This window comes from Musca autumnalis, unplaced genomic scaffold (assembly GCF_047663935.1).
Source record: "Musca autumnalis isolate F117 unplaced genomic scaffold, ASM4766393v1 scaffold_1, whole genome shotgun sequence".
In the NCBI taxonomy this organism is placed as follows: Eukaryota; Metazoa; Arthropoda; class Insecta; order Diptera; family Muscidae; genus Musca; species Musca autumnalis.
In genome coordinates, this window is record NW_027411644.1 from 269,525,028 (window position 1) to 269,550,350 (window position 25,323).

The 25,323-nt window shown below is 34.7% G+C and overlaps 1 protein-coding gene across 2 annotated transcripts in view; it reads left to right on the forward strand.

Moving 5' to 3' along the window:
* The window catches only part of Osi17 (DUF1676 domain-containing protein Osi17), a 134,265-nt gene that overhangs the window by 98,420 nt on the left and 10,522 nt on the right, over positions 1-25,323 (forward strand). For both annotated transcript variants that reach the window (XM_073961139.1, XM_073961138.1), the window contains exons 3-6: positions 2,799-3,038; positions 3,151-3,404; positions 22,042-22,247; positions 22,860-23,085. In XM_073961139.1, the coding sequence (XP_073817240.1) occupies positions 2,799-3,038; positions 3,151-3,404; positions 22,042-22,247; positions 22,860-23,085 (926 nt within the window). The remainder of the gene's footprint in view (positions 1-2,798; positions 3,039-3,150; positions 3,405-22,041; positions 22,248-22,859; positions 23,086-25,323) is intronic.

Genomic DNA, 25,323 nt, shown 5'->3' on the forward strand with positions numbered 1-25,323 from the left:
GAAAAATAGAATATCGCTGTAAACAAGACCGCAAGCAGTAGCGTTAGTCAAAATGTCCAATTGATTCTCGAACATCCCTTATATTGTACTTATGTTGAAATTTTTTTAGGGAGGTATCCGAAGATGTTTTCGCATATAGACCTTCTTGGTACTTGATATACATATGTACGTCCGGAAGTAATTTTAGGATGTTCTAAGTTTCGGTAAAATTGGATATTGACATTTTGAGTGGGAGGTACCTGAAGAAGTGAACCGATATAAACCATATCCGTACCTAATCTATGTCTCGAAGAAATCGATTTGGACCTTTGAGAGTTATTATTCGCACCATTCTAGCGAAACATTTTGTAGTCTTGTGGGAAAAAAGGAGTGGACCGATATGTCTTAAAGTTCGGTTGATCCGTTTGAGAGTTGTTATGCTCTCGAGCCAGACGGACGGCCCATCTGGGCTAAATCGACGCCAATTATTTGATGAGGTACATTTTTATCGTTAGCCTAAAGGCCGAAATTACAGCAGATTTTAATACAATTTAACTAATGTTTGAGCATTAATTTCGTTTCAACTACAACTTTGTTAATGATAGAAAAAAATTCTGGTGGGTATGCTACTTATAGCAGATATTAGAACTTTAAAAAGCACAATACTCCACGGAAAACGCTTGATATATCTCAAATTTTGTCCAGTAAATAATCATTTCATGCACTTCCAATCCGCACAATACTAAACTCGTCATTTTTTGAATACAGAAAGAGTTTAAAGCCTCAAGACCCTTATATTCATTATTCCTCGAGCCTTTATTATTTTTGATCATAAAATAACATGAGATATGAAAGAAATTCAGATTTTACTGGAAGTTTTTCTCAAAAATAGTATTCAAACAAAAAAAAATTTAAATATTTCTTAGACAACTTGTTCATAAAGTAAATTTTTAGTACATAACCTTCAGAACAATCTAAGTTTACTTTTCAAAATTCAAAAAAGAATTTTTATTATTTTTTTTATTTAGAGAAAAAACGTATTAATTTGTTAAAGTAGCTCAAAAAATTGTAGTGGACCAAACCATTTCGGGGGGGGCCCGGGCCCCCAGTGCCCCCCCCCTGCGTACGTCCCTGGTAGAGATATTACGATATAAAAAGTATGGATCAAATCGTTTACTGCCTTTCAGAGTTGTCATGCGCACCATTTAAGCGGAAAGTTTTGGACAAAATTTTATGAACGCCACCACCCGAGAGCGGGTCCTAAACTGAACTTTTCTGAAGTAGAAGGTATCCGGAGGAGTGGACCGTTAGAGTACATATTGGAAACTCATCTATTCCTGGTAGAAATTTCACGATGTGCAAAGTATGGACCAAGAGTTATCGTGCGCACAATTTTTCGGAACATTTTTGAACTTTTGTGGGGAAGGTAACTGAAGGAGTGAATCGATACGGCCCATCTTCGAACTTAAACTAAGTTTGGACAAAATTTTACGATAGCCAAATTTTGGACCAAATTGGCTCATCCGTTCGAGAGTTATCGTGCGCACCAGCCAGTCAGACAGACGGACGGCCATTGCTAAATCGACTCCAAATTGTCTGAAACGGATTTCGTCCAGAGCTCCAATTCACTCGCGAGTGAAAATTTGGGGGGAGGTGGTAATTTTTTCTTTTGGTGCAATATTTTTGGTTGTTGTGGGGCAAGTTTATTTGTGGTGGGATAAGTTTTTGTTTGGTGTTGGGAGGGGGCAAGTTTCCGCCCTCAATTTGCTCGAATTCGAGAAGAGTTTCACTCGCGAGTGGAATTCGAGCGAGTATTCGGAGCTCTGATTTCGTCCAAACATACTTGGGGTCTAAAACTATTATTTCGATGAGACACATTTTGCCCGTTAGCATAAATGCTGAGGGTATAAAAAGATACTAGGGTGCAAAAATCCAGCACTCTAGCTCGATTTTTGCGGACGCCAGAGTGATTACAACATACGGACAGACGGACATGTCTAGATAGACTCAGAATTTATCCTCATCAAGAATATATGTATATAATTTATAGGGCCTCAAATGATTATTTCAATGCGTTACAAAGAAATTCTTGCCGATTAGATACGATTTACAGATTTGGTGTATTCTGAGACCTATAGTCAAATTTTATGACGAGCAAACAAAATTAGAATATTTGGATTTGATATGATCACACTTTACAGGAGGTTTTCAACGATTTTTGAAAAAAGAACCTAAAGGACCGCTTTAAACCACATGAGGGTTACAATTTTTAACAAAAGTATTCCCGCCACATCCTCTTCAGTAATGTTGCAAAGGACAATATATGTATATACTTAAAATGCAAGGATTCAAGATATATTAACTCAAATATTTCTAACTTGCCCCGTCTACTTTGGTTACTTCCCGACATAAACTTTAAAAACGCCGATACACGTGTCTCATATTTTTAGCTCTACTTTCATCATCTGCTCAGTTTTCCACTTTGTTGTTGTTCTCGCATAGTGTTTTTATCCTTCTACCCATACATCACCAGATATTAAATAAAAATGTCAATTAAGTAAAGTCGCAAAATAGTATTTTTATCCTTGGTAATTAAAAACATAACTATTTTTAGTCTTCATCAACTAATCCAGTCATTACCTCACATTCACTCTGCAAATACGAAATAAGCAGGGGGAGTAATAAAAACTAAATGAAACTTTTCCTTAGCAGTACTTACGACCCAATATTATTTTATTTTCTTTAGTTTTATGACTAATTTTATGGATGATCGATTGCTAAGCGTATTTGTTTCTCTCTATTTCTTTATTTTCCTGTAGCTGAAACAATGCCGGAAACCCCAATTGAGGAAGTCACAAATGCTTTGTATGGCAAGAGTATAAAATTTGCCATGACACACAATATTGAATTGAAGCTGCCTGAAATGATGTTCGATGGAGCCACATTTCGTATATCACCTAAGTCAATAGAGGGTAATGGTGTTATAGCCAAGTTGGAGTTGATACCAAAGCAGCAGAGTGAAGCTCGTTTGGCCGGCAAAATCCTAATGAAGAAAATACGTGAGTAATGAATGAATTGCACATCTACAAGCATCTTTGCACATTATTGAGTTGTAATTTTCACTTTTGTTTTTAATTTCGTTTTTGTTTCTTTCTTTTTTCCATTGTTTAGAGAAACTCTTGAAAAGTAAACTCTTGCTGTCATTTTTGGCCTTGGTCTTGATTATAAAAATTATCAAAATCAAACTCTTCTGGCTGTTGCCGCTGGTCATTGGTGTGGGAGCTGCGAAGAAGTTGTTGTTGAAGTTTCTACTCTTCCTATTTCCAGCTTTGTCGCATCTCTTTAAATTGTGTTCCTATTATCAGCAGACTTATCATTCGACCAAATATCATCACCACCACCATCACATTAATCATCATCATACGGTAAGTCATAAACCCAGTAACGAGTGAACGAACGAACGTATGAATTGACACAAGAAAAGGGAAGGGAAGAAGAAAAGAAAATGAAAGTGGGAATTCTTGGTTTTTGTTTATTGTGATTGTGTGACCGAGAGATGCTTAATTGGAATTATGTGTCAGTCAGGCATTACACAATGGGTAATCTTTATTTGACAAAGAATTACACTGTGATACAAAAGTGGACAAAATTTTTTTGCAGGACTTCTAATGCATAAATTCGGTTTTGTGGGAGTCCATAGAAGACGAAAATACCTTTGGTTTCTTTGGGTCACTTCGGGTTTTGATTTTATAACGGTAAATGTAGTGAAAAATGGGCTTTCTTGGATTTTCAAATTTAAACGGACATTACTTCTTTTTTCCACAACCGATTTGCACACACTGTTTTTTATTACAAAGGGGAGAGTAATGCATTTCGAACAAGTCATAGATTTTTAAAATCGGTTAACAAATGGCTAAGTAATAGTGGTTTAAGTGTGACAAAAACGCATTAAAAACAGTAAAATGTTTTTCCTTGTGCTCTAGGCTGCGTAAACGACACCTAACAGTACAATTATTTACTGTTAGCTAGTAGGAAATTTAGTTGGCTTTACAAAATGGGAAAAACCAACGAAATCGGTTGAAAAATGAATGCGTTATGGCATTTTTTGTTTTTCAACTTTTTGGTTTTTTTCATATTTTCCTTTATAAAAGATGGGTAGCTTAGCATGTATGATTCTAATTGTGATTATCCTGCTTAACAATTACGCACAAGGTATCAATGTTTTATAAAGGAAAATATGAAAAAAAACCAAAAAGTTGAAACACAAAAAATGCCATAACGCATTCATTTTTCAACGGATTTTCTTGGTTTTTCCCATTTTGGAAAGCCAACTAAATTTCCTACTTGCTAACTGTAAATAATTGTACTGTTAGGTGTCATTTACGCAGCCTAGAGCACAAGGAAAAACATTTTACTGTTTTTTAATGCGTTTTTTGTCACACTTAAACCACTATTACTTAGCCATTTGTTAACCGATTTTAAAAATCTATGGCTTGTTCGAAAGGCATTACTCTCCCCTTTATAACGAAAAACAGTTTGCGCAAATAGGTTGTGGAAAAAAGAAGTAATGTCCGTTTAAAGTTGAAAATCCAAGAAAGCCCATTTTTCACTACATTTACCGTTATAAAATGAAAAACCGAAGTGACCCAAAGCAACCAAAGGTATTTTCGTATTTTGTGGACTCCCACAAAACCGAATTTATGCATTAGAACCCCTGCAAATTTTCACTGTAGCACAGTGTTATGGGACAAGAACGTGAAAATAGATTGGGAAAGGGAGAAAGGAAGCGATTTGTTTTTGTTTATTTAATGCGACTATTGTAATGAAAATTTGTAGTGGAATTTCTGGGAGAATGGAAATAAGATGTCACGCTCACCATTGTTTCGCATAATAAACGTCAATTATGTGCACACGCGACTTATCGATTTAATGAAGGAATATTGTAGATTATTTTCGTAACACAGTGTGGGTACATACATATTTATGTGCACAGGCACTACTCACGTATTTATGCAAAGATTTGGCAGCCCCATGAGCCGAATTATAACGACATATCAACAAGCCACCTTCTACATAATCAATATCTGAAACTAATGGGTTATTTCATGGGTAGTACGGACTTCCTCCTGAATTTAAGTATACTGTTGAAATAGGTGTCGCAACAAATACCAGCGGAAAAATATTCAAACCTATACGAGATCTGGAATCAGACTAGAAAAAAGCGCAAATTTTCAGTTCAGGAGTTACCAGAAAATCTCATCTTGAGGTAATTTTATTACAGTTGAAGACAAAAGAGACGAAATATATTTCTTGCTGCGAGTTATAGAGAGATTATTTTGTGTTTGAATTTCTACAAACAATTTGAGATAGGACACCATGCAAGGATGCGATGTTTGGCAAACAAACCCACCATTAGACCAAACATCGTGAATTTTTTTAAAGAATTTTTCCACCCACCATCCGACCGATAATCGCAGTTTTTTTAAAGAATTTTTTCAACAACCATCAGACCAATCGTGGATTTTTTGAAAGAATTTTTTTCGCCCACCATCAGACCAATCGTGTATATTTTAAAGAATTTTTTTCATGCACCATCAGATCAACAATCGAGGACTTTTTAAAGAATTTTGTTTCATCCACCATCAGACCAATAATCGTGGATTTTTTAAAGAATATTTTACATCCACCATCAGACCAATATTCATGGATTTTTAAAGAATTTTTTTCATCCACCATCAGACCAATAATCGTGGATTTTTTAAAGATTTTTTCATCCAGCATCAGATCAATAATCGTGGATTTTTTAAAGAATTTTTTTCATCCACCACCAGGCTAATAACCGTAGATTTTTTATAGAATTTTTTTTCATCCACCATCAGACAAATAATCGCGGATTTTTTAAAGAATTTTTTTCATCTACCATCAGACCAATAATCGTGGATTTTTAAAGAATTTTTTTTCATCGACCTTTCATCGACTAAAAATTCTGGATTTTTTAAGAATTTTGTTCATCCACCATCAGACCAATAATCCTGGATTTTTTAAATATTTTTCTTCATCCACCATCAGACCAAAAATCGTGGATTTTTTAAAGAATCCACGATTAGAACAATAATCGTGAATTTTTAAAGAATTTTGTTCATCCACCATTAGACCAATAATCTTGGATTTTTTAAAGAATTGTTTTCATCCACCATCAGACCAATAATCGTGAATTTTTTAAAGAATTGTTTTCATCTACCATCAGACCAATAATCGTGAATTTTTTAAAGAATTGTTTTCATCCACCATCAGACCAATAACACTGTGCAACATTTTTAAGGTGATCTTGTGCAAACAATCCGAACTGAGGATTTTTTGAAAGTACAGACCCAAACGACAAGAAACCCTAGTTGCGTTTGGTTGTGTCAGATCCAGCACGGATTTTATGGCCCCATCTAAACATGGTTAAATATTAAGTTTTTAAAGAAATTCGGGGCTATATCTCTGAAACCAATGCGAATCTTCTTCTGACCTCTGAAGCAAATTTGTAGATAAGGACAAGAATAAAATATTTGGAGAAATAATGTACTCGAAAAACTACATTTATTGCCTCAAATTTCAAAATATATGCAAAAATGGCACAATTTTTATACATTTCGGACCGTATCTCCAAAACCGTTAATTTTTTTTGAATATTTACTTTTGGAAAAATATTCCCTGGAATGTAATATACAACTCTTCAGAGCGTGTCAATGTTTTAAAATGCCTCGTTGCCGTTGTTTTCAGTACATTTTTCAACGACGATTTTATCAAAATGTCAATAATGTAGTGAAATCCGAAATGCGAGAAAAAACTCTTGGTGTGAACTGTGTTTGAAATACGTGTTGTAAAAGATATGATGCAAAATACCGCTGAAACGACATGAAGTAAGCATTTGAGGGTTTCAGAATGTTCTAAAGAATTGTTGAGAACTTTATTTGGAAGATTTTTGCAAAAGGTTACTTGGTTCAACTCCCAATAGTTTAGCCGATACTGAAAAGAATTTCAGCAATTATGTAACATTTTCTATATTTTATAGATTTTGATGCCCTAGATTGAGTTTTTCTTATGTGGTTTTTTCAAAAGATAAGTTCTACTAGTTTTACTAAAGACAGCAAGGCCAAATTCCTATTCGTTTCTGAGATAACGGCCTGATAAATGCAAAAAAAGTGTAGATTTAGGCCGGTTTAGATGATGCCATAAAATCCGACCTGGATCTGACAGGACAAAACCCTACTAGGGTTTTTGTAGTCTAAATATGTACTTTCAAAAAATCCATACTAGAAGTTGTCTGCATTTTCAGTGTTGCATAGTGTAATCGTGGATTTTTTAAAGAATTGTTTTCATCCACCATCAGACCAATAATCGTGGATTTTTTAAAGAATATTTTACATCCATCATCAGACCAATAATCGTGGATTTTTTAAAGAATATTTTACATCCACCATCAGACCAATATTCATGGATTTTTAAAGAATTTTTTTCATCCACCATCAGACCAATAATCGTGGGTTTTTTAAAGATTTTTTTTCATCCACCACCAGAGTAATAATCGTGGATTTTTTAAAGATTTTTTTTCATCCACCACCAGAGTAATAATCGTGGATTTTTTAAAGAATTGTTTTCATCCACCATCAGACCAATAATCGTGGATTTTTTAAAGAATTGTTTTCATCCACCATCAGACCAATAATCGTGGATTTTTTAAAGAATTGTTTTCATCCACCATCAGACCAATAATCGTGGATTTTTTAAAGAATTGTTTTCATCCACCATCAGACCAATAATCGTGGATTTTTTAAAGAATTGTTTTCATCCACCATCAGACCAATAATCGTGGATTTTTTAAAGAATTGTTTTCATCCACCATCAGACCAATAATCGTGGATTTTTTAAAGAATTGTTTTCATCCACCATCAGACCAATAAACGTGGATTTTTTAAAGAATTGTTTTCATCCACCATCAGACTAATAATCGTGGATTTTTTAAAGAATTGTTTTCATCCACCATCAGACCAATAATCGTGGATTTTTTAAAGAATTGTTTTCATCAACCATCAGACCAATAATCGTGGATTTTTTAAAGAATTGTTTTCATCCACCATCAGACCAATAATCGTGGATTTTTTAAAGAATTGTTTTCATCCACCATCAGACCAATAATCGTGGATTTTTTAAAGAATTGTTTTCATCCACCATCAGACCAATAATCGTGGATTTTTTAATGAATTGTTTTCATCCACCATCAGACCAATAATCGTGGATTTTTTAAAGAATTGTTTTCATCCACCATCAGACCAATAATCGTGGATTTTTTAAAGAATTGTTTTCATGCACCATCAGACCAATAATCGTGGATTTTTTAAAGAATTTTCTTCATCCACCACCAGACTAATAATCGTGGATTTTTTAAAGAATTTTTTTTTCATCCACCATCAGACAAATAATCGCTGATTTTTTAAAGATTTTTTTTCATCTACCATCAGACCAATAATCGTGGATTTTTAAATTTTTTTTTTCATCGACCATCAGACCAATAATTTTGGATTTTTTAAGAATTTTTTTCATCCACCATCAGACCAATAATCCTGGATTTTTTAAATATTTTTCTGCACCCACCATCAGACCAATAATCCTGGATTTTTTAAATATTTTTCTTCACCCACCATCAGACCAATAAAAATTTAAAAAAAAATTGACCCACCATCAGTCCAATCGTGAATATTTTAAAGAACTTTTTCATCCACAATCAGACTAATAGCCGTGGATTTTTTAAAAAAAATTTATGAGCCACCATCAGACCAATCGTGAATATTTTAAACAACTTTTTCATCCACCATCAGACCAATAATCGTGGATTTTTTAAAGAATTTTTTTTCATCCACCATCAGACCAATAATCGTGGATTTTTTAAAGAATTTTCTTCATCCACCACCAGACTAATAATCGTGGATTTTTTAAAGAATTTTTTTTTTTCATCCACCATCAGACAAATAATCGCTGATTTTTTAAAGATTTTTTTTTTTCATCTACCATCAGACCAATAATCGTGGATTTTAAAATTTTTTTTTTTCATCGACCATCAGACCAATAATTGTGGATTTTTTAAGAATTTTTTTCATCCACCATCAGACCAATATTCCTGGATTTTTTAAATATTTTTCTTCACCCACCATCAGATCAATAATCGTGGATTTTTTAAAGATTTTTTTCATCCACCATCAGAACAATAATCGTGGATTTTTAAAGAATGTTTTCATCCACCGTCAGACCAATAGTCGTGGATTTTTTAAAGAATTTTGTTCATCCACCATCAGACCAACAATCGTGGATTTTTTAAAGAATTTGTTTCATCCACCATTAGACCAACAATCGTGGATTTTTTAAAGAATTTGTTTCATCCACCATCAGACCAACAATCGTGGATTTTTTAAAGAATTTTCTTCATCCACCACCAGACTAATAATCGTGGATTTTTTAAAGAATTTTTTTTCATCCACCATAAGACAAATAATCGCTGATTTTTTAAAGAATTTTTTTCATCTACCATCAGACCAATAATCCTGAATTTTTTAAATATTTTTCTTCACCCACAATCAGACCAATAAAAATTTAAAAAAAAAATTGACCCACCATCAGTCCAATCGTGAATATTTTAAAGAACTTTTTCATCCACAATCAGACTAATAGCCGTGGATTTTTTAAAAAAAATTATGAGCCACCATCAGACCAATCGTGAATATTTTAAACAACTTTTTCATCCACCATCAGACCAATAATCGTGGATTTTTTAAAGAATTTTTTTTTATCCACCATCAGACAAATAATCGCGGATTTTTTAAAGAATTTTTTTTTCATCCACCATCAGACAAATAATCGCGGATTTTTTAAAGAATTGTTTTCATCCACCATCAGACCAATAATCGTGGATTTTTTAAAGAATTGTTTTCATCCACCATCAGATCAATAATCGTGGATTTTTTAAAGAATTGTTTTCATCCACCATCAGATCAATAATCGTGGATTTTTTAAAGAATTGTTTTCATCCACCATCAGACCAATAATCGTGGATTTTTTAAAGAATTGTTTTCATCCACCATCAGACCAATAATCGTGGATTTTTTAAAGAAATGTTTGCATCCACCATCGGACCAACCGTGGATTTTTTAAAGAATTTTTTTCATCCACCATCAGACCAATAATCCTAGATTTTTTAAAGATTTTTTTTCATCCATCATCAGACCAATAATCGTGGATTGTTAAATAATTTTTTTTACCCACCATCAGACCAATAATCGTGGATTTTTTAGAGAATTTTTTGCATCAACCATCAGACCAATAATCGTGGATTTTTTAAAGATTTTTTTCATCCACCATCAGATCAATCGTGAATTTTTTACAGACTTTTTTTTTAGTTTTGTTTTTCAAAATAGTCAGGCTTAATCCCATAGTCGTTGTTTTAACATTTTATTAAAACAACTTTAATTTATTAGTGGGAAAAAATTGGCGATGTTTACGAAGGGGTAAGGCAGGGAATACTATAGTTTCAGATCTCGCCACAGATCTTCATCAGTTCCCTTGTTTCTTGTTTTTCAACAAGAAACTTTTTATATTCAAGTGTCAATTGCTAGCTCAAATAGATACGTGCGCAAAGACACACTCTTATCGAGAATTTCTTTGGCACTACCTAAACTCTAGCAACTTCACTTGCAAACAAAACCAAATCTTTCCCACTGCTATGCGAAAAACCAAATAGAAGTCGTCATCCCAAACAAAAAACGCCAACCCTCCTAATTGTAAGACCGGACACCGTCGAAATGTTGTTTATTGCTGTAGTATGCAATACCAACAAATTAGGAGACAAGGATGCTGTCAGTACAGCAACAAAACGTATTGCTCACTCGGCAGTTCCTGTTGGCATGTCATCAGCCAATGTATCCCAACCCCGACATAGTGGTTCAAGGTTCATCACCTAGGCACATGCTGAAGGATATCCGACGATACATCCATGACATCTAGGATGTCATACCATCGAACATCGACCGACTATCACTGACTGTATCGTTTAGGTCCATTCATACCCGCCCTGTCCAGCTTACTTAACCGTGTCCTACAACAACATCCAGTGCAGACAGGCACCACATAATACCGCACAATTGTTCTCTTGTTCAGCGCGGCCCATTGACCTCAGTCCTATTGATATGTGGTGCCAAACAGTTCAAGTTGCAACATTCTTACACATCTAATCCTTCTACAATAACATCACACATACATAACCATCATAATTCTTAACTAAATTAAGATTTAACAAAACCTACATTGTACTCATTATCTATGTCTACACCTCAAGGATTTCAGGGGAAACATGACGGTTGATACAGTCAACATGTTACAACAACAACGACTACAACATACATATTAAAATTTCATAACGAACCGAATTTAATGCAACAGTGTTGAACTTTAGATAAGAAGGTACCTGAAGAAATGGATCGATATAGAATATTTTGGAACTGGAATTAATTTAGGAAGTCATTCGCTATGATAGATATGGTGTTAAACAGACGTTTAAGTAATGAAATCATGAACTTGGCCACAAAAAAAAATTGTAGTTGTTATCAGGACCACAGGACAAGTACCTTCGAAAAAAGCCTCGAATAATCCGCAAACATCCTTCAACTGTTGTTGTTTCGTGAGGGAACTAGATAGATGTACACAGCAAAACCTTACTTAATAATGGGTATTTATAGTATTTTTTGGTAGTCGTAACTACTTACAAAACCCCCTACCAACTCATTATTTTAACAAGGGCACGTTGCACTGAAATACTAGTTATTCTGTGACCACTAGAAGTTAAAAAATAAGCTAAAACAATTCTATTTTTAGAACAGTTGTGGTGGTATTTGTTTTCAATTTCAACACACTTCATATTTTTATTTTATTTCGCTCTCTGATGGATTTGATTATGCAAATTTATGATTTGTACGAAAATTAAGGGTTGTTTAATAGGGTTATGACTTTTTGAAAATTTGTCTCAAAAATTATTTCCTGTAGTGAGAATGAATGAACTTTTGCCTATTAATGTCTAAAATAACAATCATTCCATGGTATAAGTAAAGAGGTAGATCTAGATGAAAACAAATTATAGAACCCTGGTTTTTCCTGAATACCTAAAACTTCAAATGTAGTAAACACAAAGCAACAAGTGGGTTTGTTTATAATACCTTTTTTGAGCATTTTATAAAAAACGTGAAAAATGAATGAAGTGTGAAGGTTTCTCCACATAATCGAGTTGTGGATATTATTAAAGATTTATTCCAACGCAAAACAGAAGAACTTCTTCCATGCAAATTTTGTAAAAACAATTTTAAAAATCATTAAATTCGATTGTTTTTAAAATTGTTTGGGAAATTTTTCAAACAGCACAGATTGTGAATATAATTTTGAAGTTTTAGGAACACTCGAAATAAAAAAATTAAACTGACAGATAGCTTTAGCTAACCTTTCTAATTAAACCATGATTCATTCCGTTTTATTATAACAAACGGTTCTGCACATACCACTTTGAAAAAACTTTTTTTTTTTGAAAAAATTCTATGATTTTTATACCCTCAGCATTTATGCTAACGAGGGTATATACACTTTCATACGGTCAAAATGTGCCTCATCGAAATAATGGTTTTAGACCCCAAGTATGTTTGGACGAAATGTGTTTCAGACAATTTGGAGTCGATTGAGCAATGTCCGTCTGTCTGTCTGGCTGGCTGGAGCGCACGATAACTCTCGAACGGATGAACCGATTCGGTTTAAATTTTGGCTTTCGTAACATTTTGCCCAAACTTAGTTTAAGTTCGAAGATGAGCTATATCGGTCCACTCCTTCCGGTACCTCCCCCACAAAAGTTCGAAAATGTTCGGAAAATTTGTGCGCACGATAACTCTTGAAGGGAGTAACCGATTTGGTCCATACTTTGCCCATCGTGGAGCGTGTACCAGACTTAGATCAGGTTTTAATATGGACTCAATCGGTCCACTCCGTCGGGTACCTCCCACACAAAAATTTGGAAAAGTTCAGTTTAGGACCATCTCTCGAATCGCTTTGATTTTTGCTTTAGCAACTTGTATTCACTGCCCTCCATACGCCGGTATAAGTTTCATCAGGGGCAAGTCCATACTTCCTGAGAAAATAGCCTGAAAGTTGCAAAAAAACCCCTATGACACCGTGTGAGGAGGTTGGAGGGCAAAATAACTCTCGAACAGGTCTGCCGATTCGGTCCAAAGTTTGGCCTTAGTAATATTTTGTCCAAACATAGTTTAAGTTCGAAGATAAACCATATCGGTCCACTCCTTCAGGTACCTCCCCCACAAAAGTTCAAAAATGTTCGGAAAAATTGTGCGTACGATAACTCTTGAAGAGAGTGGCCGAATTAGACCATACTTTACACATCCTAATATATCTACCAGATATAGATCAGGTTCAAATATGGACTATATTTGTCCACTCCATCCGGTACCTCCCACACAAAATTTCGGATACATGTTCACTTTAAGACCTGCTTTCGAATCGCTTTGATTTTGGTTGAAGCAACTTGCATTCGCTGCCTCAATTGCGATGGTAAAAGTTGTTTCAGGGGCAAGTCCATACATCTTGAGCAAACATCCCTGAAGTTGTAAAAAACCCCTATGGTACCATATGTAGTGGCTGGAGATCCATTCTTTATAGTATCTCCTCCGCAAAACTTTTGATCTCTAATCCTAATCAACATTTTTGTCAGTTCAAACGCCCAAAATTTTTAAAACTCCCTAAATACATGCGTTTTTTGGGAAAAAATTGTTTCAATATACACAGGCTGAGGGTATATCTCTGTCGGCAAAGCCGACTTATACTTTTTTACTTGTTTTTTTTTTAAATTCTATGATATGATTTTTTTTAATATTTCCTTTTGAACGAAATATGGAAATAAACATCGATCAGATGTTAAAATATTCGATCTCCATTAAATTTGATATTTTTGATTTTTTGATCAAATGAAAAACGAAAATCAAAATTTGGAGGGTAAACATAAAACGTTATCCAATATAGGGCTTTCAGATTTATGGTGCTGTATTTCCCCTTTTATGTGTCAATCCATCCACAATAATATGGAGGGTACACTTAAATTCGAAGTCGATCTATCCATGTCCGTCCGTCTGTTGAAATCAAGCAACTTTAAACATAGAGCTTTATAATTTGGTATACAAGTTTCTATTACTCCAAGTATGTTTGATATTGAAAATGAACTAGATCGGTCTACGTGTTGAACAGTACTTTCCTATTTGCGGTATTTTGAAGGTTTTAACCTTATTATCACATCAAGATTTCTGAAATTTGGTATTTAGTCCTCGTCGGGGGTATTTGTTTGCTATGTATAGTTATAACCGGTATTTCGAAGGTTTTGGTATATAGAAGTTAGATATATAGTGCTCGTTAGTGATATAAAACTTTCCGCCTGAAATTTGTCGTAATAGGTACACGTCTTCATATAGGCCCATAGAACGGTACTTCCCGATTTTCGGTATTTTGAGGGTTGTGGCCTCAATATCCCACCGGAATGCCTTCCCACCGAAACTTTCCACCTGAAATTTGTCGGTATAGGTCACATAGCCCCCATAGAATAGTACCTCCAGGTTTTCGGTATTTCGGGCCTTCATATAGGCCCCATAGAACGGTACCTCCTATTTTCGTTACTTCGAGTGTTGTGGCCTCAATATCCCACCTAAATGCCTGAAATTTGGTATTTAATCTTTGTTGGGGTACAAACATTCCACTATAAATTTGTCGGTATAGATACAAGTCTTCATATAGCCCCCATAGGACGGAACCTTCTATGTGGTACCTCAATATCCAACCGATATGTCTGAAAACTTTCTACTTGAAATCGGTATTGTTCCACGCCTTCATACGCATCCCACAGAAATGGCTGAAATTTTTTATTTAGTTTTCCATGGGGTATTAAACTTTTCACGGTTGGTTTACGTCTTCATATAGCCCCCATAGAACGGTAGTCCCACATATTAGCCACATTGTTTGACTAAAATATGGCAACGGTACTCCCGATATTCCTTATTTTGAAAGTTTTAGTCATATTATTCAATCGAATAACTGTAATTTGATATTTAGTCTTCGCTAGAGATACAAAACATTATTACAAATGAAAAAATACCTTGCAAAAAATCAGATATTATAGGTCCACGTTTTGGTGTAGCCCCATTTAAGATTTGTTGATGATTGGAATTTTGTTTTCCAAAAGATAGAAAACTTATACACAGAAAAACCATTCATACACATATCGCTCATTTACTCAAAGAGTGGCATAACTCAAACATTGGCTTTGGATTTAGCAATTTCTATTTTCACGGCTTTTACTTTATCCTGTGTCAAATATTCAATGAATGTTGTTGTTATGAAACACTAATACACTTCAAATCATGCTCTGGCAAGCTCTTTACAAAAGATGGCCCAAGTAGTTGTTTTATATTTTTGTGTAATAACTTTGTTGAGTTGTGAAATCAATATTCAATTGGCAATTAAAAACGCGTTTTTATTGAAACTGGAGTTTTTGAGATGTTTCACTCTTTGAGTATGTATTCGAGTTTTTTTTTTGAAATTTTCGAAGCATGATTCCTATAATTTAATATTCTTATTTTGTGTTGCCAGAGGATACAAAAATTAAATTTGAAATATTGTAAATATTGGTCCATGTTTTGGAAAGAACAGCGATGACCCTCCATATAAGCTAATTTAAAGCAGTGCCGAACAGCCATTTGTCGCTGGTTACGAAGATTTTCGGCAATTCACACACATACGATCCGAACGCAAAGAAAGCAATGAATATTAGGAATAGCTTAGTACATACATACTTTCATAAACGACTGAAATACAGTTCGTGGTGGAGGGTACAAAAAGTTCAGCCCAGCTGAACAAAACTCCGTTCTTGCTTGTTCTCCCTTAAAAATGTTTAATGTATTATGACCCAATATTTTTGAAACACATACATTTTCCCCACTGTGCCAATTTATGGTCTCTCAAAGAAAGTTAGATTTATTGACACTGCCTTTAACAACAGAGTCTAATCTAAATGAAAGTGAAATGATTTTAACAACAAAGCAATCACGTATTGTTATTGTTGTATAAAACGTGGCTTTAAGACACACATACATACATACATCTATGTATATATTCTATTAGGTTTTTATACCCTCGAATCTCAAAACCTACAAGCAGCTGAAAGACGCTGATGTGTGTTCACATCGACTTGTGTCTTCGGATGTTGTATTTTATGGCATTTACATCCGATTATTCTTTCATTAGCTCATCGTATTCGCATACTTGTCATTCATATGATAATGATGATGCTGCACAACATACCAAAATAAAAACAAACAAACGAACGAATCTGTCTGCCTGTTTGCTATAAACGGAATAATGTTGTGATGTATTTCTCGTTAAATCGTCTCAGCGATGAAAACCATACAGATATATGGTCCATGTTAATGGGTATTTTATTGCCTCAGGCAAATATGCATCGCTGACTTGATTATGTAACACATACTTCGTTTTTTTTTTCATTCCATTGCTTTCTTTGACTTTATTTTCTTAATCGTCATCAGCGACTATAAACTTTGAGTGTAAGGTAAAATAAAATTTGTTTATAGGGCATATGAATACGTTTCTTATTTAATTTAATAGGTAATACAAATTGTATGATTTTGCGCACGCAAAGATGAAATGAGCCAATGTGTCAAGCATTTTTCCAATTGATAAAATACATGTATGTAAAAATGGAAAATTTAATTTTTCTTGCATATGAGCTGTTGTAATGTCATTGGAGATGATATTGTTATTCTTCTTTGAGGCTAAACTCGTTTGCATTAAATTCAAAAATAATTGCTTACATAGTCCGATGTGATGGTGTAAGAAAGAAGGTGTTACAGTAATACCAACTGATGTCTTCATTTGCTGTCAAAACATACATACATATGTATTTTTAATCAAAAATAAAATAACAAATATTTTGCTTCTATCAAAAATATATGTGTACAGCAACTTTATTTAAGCTTCGCGAAGAATATTTTATAGTTTCTTCTATCATTTGTAGATTCTTCGCATGAAAACTTTTGTTAGCAAATGAAGACTAAATATTTATCTTATATATACATATAGAATTTATCTTATATATTTAAATAATTTATCTTATATGCATGTACATTTAGAAAAAATTTTATAGTTGTTGGCGTTTTTTATTGTTGGACTGCAGAATTTTACATCTTTGTGTTTATTTCAGCTTTAGTCCATGTTTTGTTGTATTCAAGTATTTGAATAACAACAAAATGTTTTACAGTGGATATGAAATTGATTAGTTGCGGGCGGAGGGTAGGGAATACTATAGTTTCAGTTGTCACCAAACAACTTCATCAGTTCCCTTTTCCGCCGACTCTGTATCGATAAACAGGTCAATAAGCCCATCCAGCAAATTAAACAAAATGAGAAATTTGCTATATGGCCCTAAAGCTGATTACCCTACAATTTGAGTCGAACTAAAGAATTTCATATCCACCACTGTTTTTATGTCGTCTTTGCTTTGCAAAGAATACGAACATAGGATTGTTGCTTTAATAAGCGGGGGTAAAACAACGAGAAAGTTGTTGTTTTTGCATTACGCATTGATCAACAAGGCCGTGCTGATGCCTATTATTGTTGTTGGCGTTTTTTATTGTTGGACTGCAGAATTTTACATCTTTGTGTTTATTTATAAATAAAAACACAAAATTCATCTCATTGGATCAATGGAATGGGTTCAAATGCCGATGAAAAGATCGGATCTTTCACGACTTCCTTTGCATGGGTTCAAATGCTGATGAACAGATCGGGTCTTTCACGACTTCCTTTGCATTGGTTCAAATGCTAATAAAAAGATCGGATTTTTCACCACTTCGTTTGAACCAATGCAAAAGGTGCCATGAAATCACGTCATCGCATGGAACCCCTTCCTTCAAATTTTGCTGGGTATAATTAAAATCGTAAAAATGAAAAAAAATTGGGTTTTATTTGCGACTATTGTGACATCTTCGTTGTTTGACCACTTACGACAACCTACGTTACATCGTTCGAAAGATGATATTTTCTACTTTCATTATCGGGTGCTTCTGATATATCCCTTATAGAAGCTGAGATATTCGCTTTGGAAAAAACGTTGATTTTTTCTCCAAAAAGTTTTTTTTTACACATTCCGACCCCTAAGTATTATCCGACTATCACCAAAATCACTTCCAGTTCACTTTCACTCCGGGACACCCATCAACGACGGACAGACGGACGGACACACATAGCCAGCCCGTCGAGACATTCATTTTGGCATATGTATATAAGTTTGGGTCTACTACCATTATTTCGATGCGTTACAAACTTTTTGCCAAAACCAACTTATAATACCCTCCCCACATAGTGGTGTAGGGTATAATAAAAAATAAATAACAAATATTTCGCTTCTATATAATATGTGTGTACATCATATATCACGGTGCTCTTGAAGCAACTTTAAATAGAAGGTGCTTACACCTGGTAATTAGGTTTATTTTAAATTTTCGCGATTTTACTTGGAAACCGCAAGTCTTATCGAAATAGGGCTAAGGAAAATATTGTAGCTGTGAAAATTCTCTTGAGGATTGCCCGTTATGATTTGTTCCTCAATTTTACCATTTTGGAGATAAATAGATGTTCAGATCACATTTTTAGCTTTTTTTGTTAGGTTTTCACGATTTGCTTAAAAACGGTAAGTCTTATCGAAATGGGCCTAAGGAGAATATTTTAGCTGTAAAAATTCTCTACAAGATTGGCTTTTGTAATTTTTTCGTAAATTGTACCATTTTCGAGATATATAAGTTTAAGTTGGGAAATTGCAGTCATGACATTGTCTTATAAGGAGGCGATAGAGTCAATGACCATTGCATTGCATTGCAATGCATTGTCCTAATTTAAATTTCTATATCTCAATAACGGCAAAAACAAAACGAAATTATTATAAAGGTCAGTCATGTAGAGAATATTCATAGCTACAACACTTTCTTTAGCCCCATTTCGATAGGACTTGCGGTTTCCAAGCAAAATCGTGAAAACCTAAAAAACACCCAAATATGTCAACTTGAATCGCGATTTTTTTTAGATTTTTCCCATCTATGAACATTGTAGATTCAGAATTCGCAAAAACTTGTCGGGTGTAAGCACCTTCCATTTAAAGTTGCTTCAAGGGCACCGTGATATGTGTACAACAACTTTATTTAAGCTTCGCAAAGAATATTTTATCGCTTTTTTCTATCATTTGTAGATTCTTCGCGTGAAAACTTTTGACAGCAAATGAAGACTACGGCCTGAATTCGCATTTCGTATAACCTTCCTATATACCCCTATAAAACGGTACCTCGTAATTTTTTTTTGGTATATTGAGGATTTTAACTACAATTGTTAGCCGAACTAGCTGTAATCTAACATTTGAAGTTCTCAGAGGTCTCTAAACTCCTCCACAAACAAGTCGTCGACATAGCCGCTAAACTATCCCAATTTCCAATTTACAAATGTAGAAAAATTGTCCTTAAGTGCAGGCTGTTTTTTTTTGCATAACCCCCATATAAAGGTACCAACAGATTGAGGAAATTTTTAGATACATTTTGTACCCTCAGCATTAATGCTAACGAGGGTATATACCCCTTCATACGGGCAAAATGAATCTTATCGAAATAATGGTTTAAGAACCTATGTATGTTTGGACGAAATCCGTTTCACACAATTTTGTGTTGATTTAGTAGCCATGTCCGTCCGTCCGTCTGTCTGTCTGGCTGATGCGCACGAAAACTCTCGAAAGGATCAACAGATTCGAACTAAATTTTGGGGATCGCAATATTTTGTCCAAACTTAGTTTAAGTTGGAAGATGGATTATATGGGTCCACTCCTTCCGCTACCTGCCGCATAAAAGTTCCAAAATGTTCGGAAATTCTATATCGGACAACACCTTTGGGTACCTCTCTCACAAGCATCTCAAAATTTCACTTAAGTGCCGTTTAAGAGCTGTTCAAGGATGTTTCAGATTTTCTACCACGTGGGCAAATCAATATACAAATGGTTGGTCTCAAACATACACCAAGTTCAAAGAAGGTCCATATCGAACAACACTTTCGGGTACCTCTCTCATAAAAGTGGTTATGTCCCTGGGTCCTGACATAACCACATAAAAGCAAATAATGTTGTGGTGAAAGGAATGGCTTTTAAAATTAGATCAGATGGACCATTCCTTCAGGTACAACCTCGTTAAAAGATCAATACTTACGGCCACTTCTTCTTTAAGGAAGCTATATCAAATCATGGTTGTGTACCGACTATTTTCTGCGGAACGGCCAAATTTTACCCACTTCGGGTAAATCCTTAACATAATTCGGGCCACGAAGACCAAATTTTACGCATTTCTGTACGGCAATCTGACGGTAGTGTTCTATGGGGCCACATCAAAACGTGAACATTAGAATGGTTTTAAAATATTTGAGCACAATCGGAATATGTCAACACATGCCACTGCACAGTGGTCCCACTTGTATGGGAAGGTGCGACAAAAATATCTATAATCGTCGGATCAATCTGATTTTTTTCAGTATATCCTACAAATAAGTAAAAAATACTTTAGCCAAAAAATTATAAATATGGTTCCAGTTTTTCCTATAGACCCCATGTAGCGGTACCACCCGATTTCAGGTATTTTGAAGCTTTTACCTACATTTTCGGCCCAATTGGCTGTACTTTCGTATTTGGGGTTTCCAATGGTCAAAAACCTTCTGCGCCAAAAATTGTGGTCTCAGGTGCAGGTTTCGGTATAGCCCTCATATTACGGTACCTCCCGACTTCAGGTATTTTGAAGATTGTATGAACATTTTCGACCCCAATTGGTTGTAATCTGCCATTTGGAGTTCTCAATGATCAAAAATCTTTTGCGCCAAAAATTGGGGTCTTAGCTCCAGGTTTCGGTACCTCCCATTTCAGTTATTTTAAGATTTTTATCAACATTTTCGGTTCGAATTGGTTGTAATTTGCTATTTGGAGTTCTTAGTGGTCAAAAAACGTCTCCGACTGGTATCGTGGACAAGAAAGGAAAAAAATTATTCCATGTGAGGTCAGAATATTTCATGGTAGGGGATATAATAAAGTTCGGTGCGACCGAACTTTACATTTTTATTTTTTTCATATTATTTGTAGCATCATACATATACCAAAAATATATAATGTAAAAAATACACTCATAAGTAGATCCCAAAACAAAAATGTCTAAATTTTTAAAGAAAAAAACCAAACCAAACAATTAAAACACAAAACAAAGAAGAAACTGAGAATACAGTAATACGGCATATTCACTGAAACGACCAGAGGCATAGTCAGTATTTTTAATGTCACACACGGAAATGCAAATATATGCAGCTGGAACCAATTTTTTTTGTAAACTTAACACTGTTTCGAACATTCTTAAAAAAATTTGGAGAGTGGCGAAGGATGGCGAAGTGAGTAAAACTCAACATCAATTTTTAGGACTTGGAAAAAAATCCACAAAAACGTATTAAAAAATGTGATTTCCAGTACATTTTACCTGTTTACCCACAGAAATAAACCAGTAAAAATTTCTCATCGATTGGACAATAAATGTGGCCTTTAGAGCAATTTCGTGAAAATTCATCTTTGACCCCACCTGTAGAAACTTTAAGGCCCCTGTGACACTCGTTAACATATTCCGATTGTGCTCAAACTTTGGCAATTTTAAAATCTAACAAAACTAAATACTTTAGGGTGTCGCCGCCTAAAAAATCCGACATCGATGTTTTCCCTTTAAGTTAAAACCCGTCTAGTGAACATATACCGACAAATTCGTAGCCCCAACGTATATTTTAATCAAAATTCCCGTACTTTCGTTTTAATATATCTAATTAAAAATAACACATTGTAAAACAACTTTTTTCTCGCATTTTCAGATTGTACCTCCATGGCATAGTGGAGAAAGTGCTCCATGGCATAGCTCGGAAACGGCACATATACCAGAAATTATTTACTCACATCCGCCCAAAGGACATATATCAACGTATTTGCATGGAGCACCCATACATGAAACCTATGGACCACCACATTCGCACGAACACATTGATGGTTGGGAAAATTCTGGTCCAGGTCTAGGTTCAGAGTAAGTAACCCCCAAACACTCAAATAAATCATTTTCTTCATGCATAAATATGTAACTAACCTTACAACAGCCTACATATATGATGCTTTTTCATGCTTACTTTTTTCTGTTCATACATTAACACAGATATATAAGTGATATAAGTCGTGTTGCACAAATCGATGAAAAGACAAATTATTTTAAACCGCACCCCAATAACGATGCAAATGAATTACATGCCTGGGGTCTGGGCACAACGCCACTCTCTACTATACAACATAACAATAAACGTCCACATACGGGACCCTCACCGCAATATAAACGAGTCTCGACTCCACTACAGAAACCAACTATTCTCAATCAAACACCACAAAATTATCAAAAACCACAAGCCACTAGTCAGACATTTAATCCATTCAAGCAACAGGGTGACAAACAAAGGTATCTTTTAAAGAAAACAAAAAAAAAATGAACACAAATTGCTCAGCAAGACAACCCTGTACACATTTTCAAATCCCAATCTCCTTCCAAAAAACAACTTAAACAAATTAAATCCCATCAAATTAAATACATGTTATGTCTTTCTTTAATATTAAACAATTCATTTAATGTGACTCTTTACCACTCTTTTAGCATTTTCAATCACAAGTACAGAAATAATCCAGCTGCAGCCCAATCAGCACCAAGTCCTGTATATACTCCGTTAAGACAGCCAGGATTGCCTCAATTACAGAAACAGTTAAAACCACAACAAATTCAAGATGCAATAGCGACAGCAGCTCAAATTGCTGCTCAGTATGATCCATCACGAAAACAACCACAGCAACAGGTATCGACACAGCAGGAGCCACAGTTAACGGTAAGTAGAGATTCATAGAACCACAACGTATGTACATTAGGGTATGAATTTTCGACATTTTTTCTCAAAAATAATTTCATGTAGCACGGATGATTGAACTTTTGAATATTAATCACTAAAATAAAGTTTATTCCATTGACATATAAAAAAGTTCACGCACAAATCGATTTAAAAACAAGTAAGAACGACGTTAAAATCGGTCAGGCCAAACTTGTTATACCCTTCACCACAAATCGTATTGAAGTAAAATGGAACAATTAGTTTTCTTTCGTTTATGAAGTAATTTCAACAAGTAATTTCAAAATGACGGAATTCGGGAGGTACCGTTCCATGGGGGCTATATCAAAATGTCGATCTATATCTACAAATTTCTGGCGGAAAGTTTTTAGATTCAAAGAAGACTAAATACCAACTTTCCGATTTTTCGATAAAACCTTCAAAATATCGAAAATCAAGAGTTACGCTTCTATGGGGGATAGATACTGTGACCAATATTTTTGGATGAAAATAGAGTACACATACGAGGGCTACTACATAAGTTTCTGGGCTTGACAACAATGCCAGGCGCCATTTACCATTTCCATTGGAAAGCTTAACATTTTCTAGCATAAGCGTACTCAGTACGGTTTGACGTACCACGTATTTTTACAGGACTTGAAGAATGAATTTGCAAAAAAATATGGAATTTAGTTGTGAAGATTTTCGTCCGACCATTTTTCACAATTTTCTACGTGATGACGACGCGATGAAGCAACATCCTATAGTTAGTAGCCAATACGGTTTCGTGGCCTGAGTTGAAGTCGAGCAATTATGCTGTAGTCGGAGACTGCGTCGAAAAAATAACTTGGCTTATCTCCGTGCAACAATTTTTTCTACATTTATCAAAAATGAATTTAATACTCTAAAGCAAACTTAAAATTCCGTGACAATCGAATTAGAGTTTCAACTTAAGCGTGAATTTGCAAGCTGGATCGATTTCTTAAAATACGCTAAGAAATGTGTAAAAATTTTAGAATATTTTTTTAGATCAAACACATTCTTTATCAAGATTATGATCAATGGTATTCCAAGAAGATAATGATCTTAAACTGCTCATATTCCCGATCGAAAGTCTGCCCACTTCAGAACCTCTTACGCAGAGTTTAAAATTTCGGTGATCTTGTAGTTTTATTTTAATCGTAGAACTTTTAAACGAGGAAGTTTTGTAGTTGTGTATTATATTCGACAAAAGTTATTTTCAAGGAACAACGCAGAAAATGGCCAACATATAGGAAAAAAATGGAATCCTGTGTATATTTTATTCATTGAGTACTATTATCCTCGGAGTCGACTCCGAAATCGGAGTCGAAACAAAAATGGCTCGACTCCGAAACTTTGGTAGTCACACGTAAAAGGTTTTCCGTAAAGTAAATTGAGTTTTTGTGAAATTGATTGTAGAGGAACTTTATCCTTCCCGCTCTCTACCAAATATTCAATATATTTTACGGCAAACTTTGTACGTCCAAGCGAAACAACATCATTTGTCAGACCAGGTGACACGATGGTTATGTCTGTGACATTTGCCGCGAATTCATCGGCTTACAACCCGTAAAAAAAGTTTCTTATCGATGGATTCCGTGCCGATTGCTGCAAGAAATTTCAAAGAAATACGATCGCTGTATAAACCTTATACGATGCGTATAAGCCCGAAACAAAACAGCAATCGACAGAATATGCTATTGAAACATTCAAAAACCACGTTTTGGAGGTGTTTCAACAATTGGTTTGAGCGCGTGCAGAAGTGTTTAAATCAATAAACAGTGATTTGAAACGACTGATTTCATTTGAGCAACGACAATATTTGGTTAAATTTCGGCCTAGGTTTCTCGGATTTCATTGTATTACCTTTGTATTCACATGTATTTGTAAAACACATCAAAAATAGAGGACATAGAGTACATATGATAAAAATAGAGGACAAATAGAGTACGTTGGAAAAAAAGAGTACGGACACCTAAAATAGAGTACTGTCCTCTATATTAGAGTACGGTTGGTCACCGTAGGGATAGAGGAACCCTTGGACCTATACTGATAATTCTCTTGTGGAATATTTTATAACCCCATGGAAGACTAAATAACAAATTTCAGTCTTTCTGTGGGATATTGACACACAATAGATCCGAATTACGAAAATCGGGAGGTACCGTTCTATGGGGCCTATATCGAAACGTGGACCTATACCGACGAATTTCATTCACA